This window comes from Trypanosoma grayi, assembly GCF_000691245.1.
Source record: "Trypanosoma grayi strain ANR4 Tgr_1222_V1, whole genome shotgun sequence".
In the NCBI taxonomy this organism is placed as follows: Eukaryota; Euglenozoa; class Kinetoplastea; order Trypanosomatida; family Trypanosomatidae; genus Trypanosoma; species Trypanosoma grayi.
This window is the reverse complement of record NW_008826841.1, coordinates 1-4,342: the sequence shown is the minus strand read 5'-3', so window position 1 is coordinate 4,342 and position 4,342 is coordinate 1. Positions and strand designations below refer to the sequence as shown.

General features: G+C 57.6%; 2 protein-coding genes across 2 annotated transcripts; both read left to right on the top strand.

The window, feature by feature from the left end:
• Positions 1-469: 469 nt before the first annotated feature.
• DQ04_12221010 (hypothetical protein) lies at positions 470-1,138 on the top strand (the record flags this gene model as incomplete). Its single annotated transcript, XM_009316700.1, has 1 exon — positions 470-1,138. The coding sequence occupies one exon, from the start codon at positions 470-472 to the stop codon at positions 1,136-1,138; it is 669 nt and encodes a 222-aa protein (XP_009314975.1).
• Positions 1,139-1,415: 277 nt separating this feature from the next.
• On the top strand, positions 1,416-3,920 carry DQ04_12221000 (hypothetical protein; the record flags this gene model as incomplete). The annotated part of the gene is made up of 1 exon (XM_009316699.1): positions 1,416-3,920. The coding sequence occupies one exon, from the start codon at positions 1,416-1,418 to the stop codon at positions 3,918-3,920; it is 2,505 nt and encodes an 834-aa protein (XP_009314974.1).
• Between the last annotated feature and the right edge of the window lie 422 nt (positions 3,921-4,342).

Genomic DNA, 4,342 nt, shown 5'->3' with positions numbered 1-4,342 from the left:
ATTTCACTCCTTCAGAGGGCATATATATATATATATATATATATATATATATATATAAGAAAATGGCGACATAGACCGCCGCCGCTCCTTGTTGGTGGGCATAGACATTATTGACCTGAGCGAAGGTGGTGGCAGGGAAGGCCCTTTTCCATGTAAATGGCTAAAGCTTCTTGCTTTTGCTTTGTGAGCAGGAATTAGATCGGAACGGCTTCCACGGTCAATGTGTTGGACGGCGTTGATAGATGCATCGCCCTTTCTTTTGTTTGGTTATTTTTATTTATGTTTTGTTTTTCCTTCTCCCCTCACCCTCTGGTGCGGTGCGTGTTACACCACGAGAAGCGTGCCGCTGCCTCGGTGTGTGCATAGGCTTAAACTGCAGCGCACATTGCACGCTTCTTCCTTCATGTTTTCTCTTTCGTCGCATAAATGATCAAAAAAAAAAAAGCGAGGCGTGTGCGTTAGGACTGGAATGGGGGTGGAGCTGAGCTCTGTGCCCGATGGTCATGAAATGCCACTGCTCAGCCAGGAAGAGGCTGCGCAGCTCGCCAAGAACACGCATTATCGGCCCGAGGAGTTGCACCGACTTCACCACCGTTTTTATCACGACATGATCGCCCTGTCGCCAGCCTCCAGCGAGGCGCCCCAGCAAGGCGTGGGCTTCCCTCTCTTTTGCTCCTGCGCGTCGTTTGTCGGGGTGCGAAGCCCCATCCTGCAGGAGATGTTCTTCGCCACGTTTGATCGCAACCGTGACGGCATCATCACCTTTGACGAGTTCGCCGCGGCCCTCTCGACCATGTCGCGCGGCACCTCGCGGGAGAAAATCAACCTGGCCTTCGACATGTTCCACTGCGTCAACGCGTACCCACAGCCGGTGGCGCCGAACAGCCGCACACTGCTGCGGAGCGGCATGTGCGCTGTTCTGCAGGCGCTGGACTCCACCTTCGGAAGCCCCATAGCGTACCGCGACGACCAGCAAGTGCAGCGACAAAAACAAAAACAACAACAATGCGGGACATTGCTCACGGCGGCGGAGATGGCGGACGAGTTGTTCGCATCATCTGACGAAGTGACTCGTGAGGAATTCGCCGCGTATGCTTTGCGGTGCCCCGCGATTGTGAAAGGGCTCGCCATCTGCTGAGAGCGTCACATCACACTGCCATGGAATGGCAGCCGAGCTGCAGTAGCCACCTTGCTGCTCCTACTTCATCCCTGCCCTTCTTTATTCTGATTCTTTGCCCCTCCTTTTTTCTTTCCTCTTTCCCTCTTTCTCTCTCTCTCTCTCGCTATATATATATATATATATTTACAAATGCCAAAGTGTGTGTGTGTGTGTGCTGCAAAAGCACGAGTGCCTATTGCGTGAAAAGAGCAATTTTTGTGTTTTGCTGTTTGGGCACGCAAGAGGCGTACAACCAATGTCGCAGACACAGGAGGCGGGGAGCACTACTATCGACGTGCTTCGATCTGCGGTGACGACAGGCCAATCATCTGTGCTGAAGGAGGTGAAGGCAGATGCTGTGCTGCTGCATGTAGAGCGTGTTCTTCCAGTGCTGCTGCAGCTCTGCGACACCAACGAGTCAGTGCCCAATCTCGCGTTGTTGAACGCGGCGTGGAAGCTGTTGCTCTCAGTCGCTTCCCACAGTTCCATTGACACACACGTGTACAGCAGAGTTATGCAGTTTATGTTCGCACAGCTGCAGCATCACATCTTTTCCCACGACTGGTCCGATGGGAAAAAGGTAAAAATAGCCGCCTTTGTGGCGTCACATGTTGTCTCGGCAGTGCGGGCGCATCCCTACTATGCTGCCCGCGACACGGAGTTGATCGGCACTGCAGTGGAGATGTACACCACAGTTTGCCTGACTGTCGCTACAAGTGCACACATGGAGGCCGCGCGGCAGCTGCACCAAAACATTGGTGTGCGTCTTCTGGCCATATTAGAGGCGATAGGGTCTGCGTGTGATGGGCCGCGGCGGATTTCGGCAGAGGAGCTGCTGCAGATACTCCTGCGCTGTCTTGAGGGCCCCTCACAAGAGACAACAGCGGTGCTCCCCAGCGGAAGCGCTGCTGCTGGCGCCGCGGTAGCGGCGCTGACGGCGACAATGGCAGTGGTGGGACCCCTGCTGCTTGTGTGCGACAGGGCGTCTGCGGAGACGCTGCTTACCGCCTTTCTTCTTTGGTTGCCGGATATGCAACACGTGCTACTCGACGTGGGCGAAAGCGAAGCGGCATCATCTTGCGAAGAAGAGGAGCCCGGTGCCCTCCTGCATCGGCGCGTGGCGCGACAGGCGAAGCATCTGCCCTGCGACTTGTTTACCGCTTCACGTGAGAGCGACGAGGCCACGGATTCAACAGGGGAGGTGGGCCTCGAGACGCAGCTGCTTTTACTACTGCGCGGACTCGCATGCAAGAGTGTCGATGCGGCACAGCTAGCAGACGTATGTGATGGGGCGGGGATGCCGACTCAGGGATCGCTGCTGCGCTGCCGAGTGTTTGGGCTGTTGATGGCCGCACTGCTCGTGCCCAACGACAGCAGCATCGCGCGTGTGCTGCTTGTGTGGGAGGCGGTGCTGCACCATCTGTCTGACCTCAATAAGGAGATACTTGGTGCGGAGCTTCTGCAGCTTGGTGAGGACCAACTGCGTGCCCTCCGCGAGATTCCAAGTACGATGCCACAGGACAAGGTGGATTGTCTGCACCGTTTTCTCAACGCAACAGCAGCCTTGCTAGCGGAGATCTGCAGATTGCTACACCGCCCACCGGAAGCACTTACTAACGCTGCTTCTGGTACTTCTGCATCACAGACGACGCTCATGATGAATGCACCTTTCTACTCACCGAATCAGCTTTCTTTTTGCAGCATGGTAAGCTGCTTGTACCACCAGTCGCGCACCTATCAGTGGTGGAATGAAGAGGCAGCTATGAAGGAGGAGACAACCCACACCGTGGAGACGGCGCTCCACGACGAGCTCCAAGCCGTGCTGGCGGAATGGCAACGTCACTCGTCTGCGCAGTCGGTGGATGAAGAGGGTGAGAAGGGGAAGGGCAACAACGGTGTGCTGCAGCAGCGGCTGCGCGCAGCACTTGTGTCCGTTCCTGGGAGGCTCAGCGGCATGCTGCAGCAATCCGCCCCACCCGGCAGCATTACAGCCGTCCTGCTGGTTGCCACGCGACTTCTGCAGAGCATCACGGAGGCAGCGAGCACCTCCTCGCCACTTCGCGTGTGTGCACGTTTCGTGGCGGCAGAGCTCCTCGCGGTGGCAGGACTCGCTCCGTGCGACGACCCTACGTTCCTAGCATGTGTGCGTCGGCTCGTGGATCTCAGTTTCTCCGCAGCGGCAGCTGGCGCAGACACACAGGCGGAGGGAATGGCGCGGTACCACGCCGCCGTGTGCCTCCGAAACTTTGTGCAGCGTAACACGATGGTGCCGCTGGACAAACTACGGCTCTCTGCTGCTGCCACTGCCGCACTGATGAGTCTGCTGCAGGGGAAGGTTGCCGATGCTGTGGATGTGGACGTGCGCCGCTGTGAGGGCTTGATCGCCCACCGCGTGGAGGCGTGGGAGTGCCTCGTGTCGCGCTGCAGCCAGATGACAAGCAGCGACGTGACAATCGGCTCGCTCTTCGACCTCGCGCCACCTGACGCCTCCGCGCAGAGCAGCGCAAGCAGCAGTGAGGCCCGATTCCTCTTGCCACTCCAGCGCTGCGAGGACACACTGCGGGCGGTGTTGCAGTGGCGCGAGGGGGGTCGTTTGCTGCGGCCAGCAGAGGAGTCGGCGCTGAGCCGTGTGGAACAACTAGTCTGCGCCGTCACGAACGTAACGCGTGCCACCGTCACCAGCGCCGAGGAGATGATCGACTCGTCAGCGGACGCGGTGCGGGTATCCGGAGTGAGCCCAGAGTTCATTCACGTGGATTAGATACAATGACAGAGTGAAGAAGAGAATGAAAGGACAAGAGAGAGAGGGAGAGAGTGAGTCTGCTTGAGTTTGTGTGTGCGTGCGTGTGTGGAGGAAAGTCCAAAACACGTGCACATATCCTGGACGATAATTGCATCAGAATAGTGTTCATTCGTTGTGCGGTTGTTTCTGCTTTATCCTCGTTGTTGCGTTGCTCTCTTCACGTCTTGCCGACCGTCTTTCTCTCCCCCCACCCCCACCCTCGTTGACAGCACTGTACACCTGCGTGGTGCTGTTGCTGCTCTGGTGTGCAAGGAGAAATGCCGCCACCGGATCGCGCGCGACAGCCACGCCGCGCCGCGCCGCGTTTGTCAAAGCGGCCCAGAGGCATGGACGACGGAGCATCTCGCAGCGAGAGCGCGTACCGCCCGCTGCGCCGCATC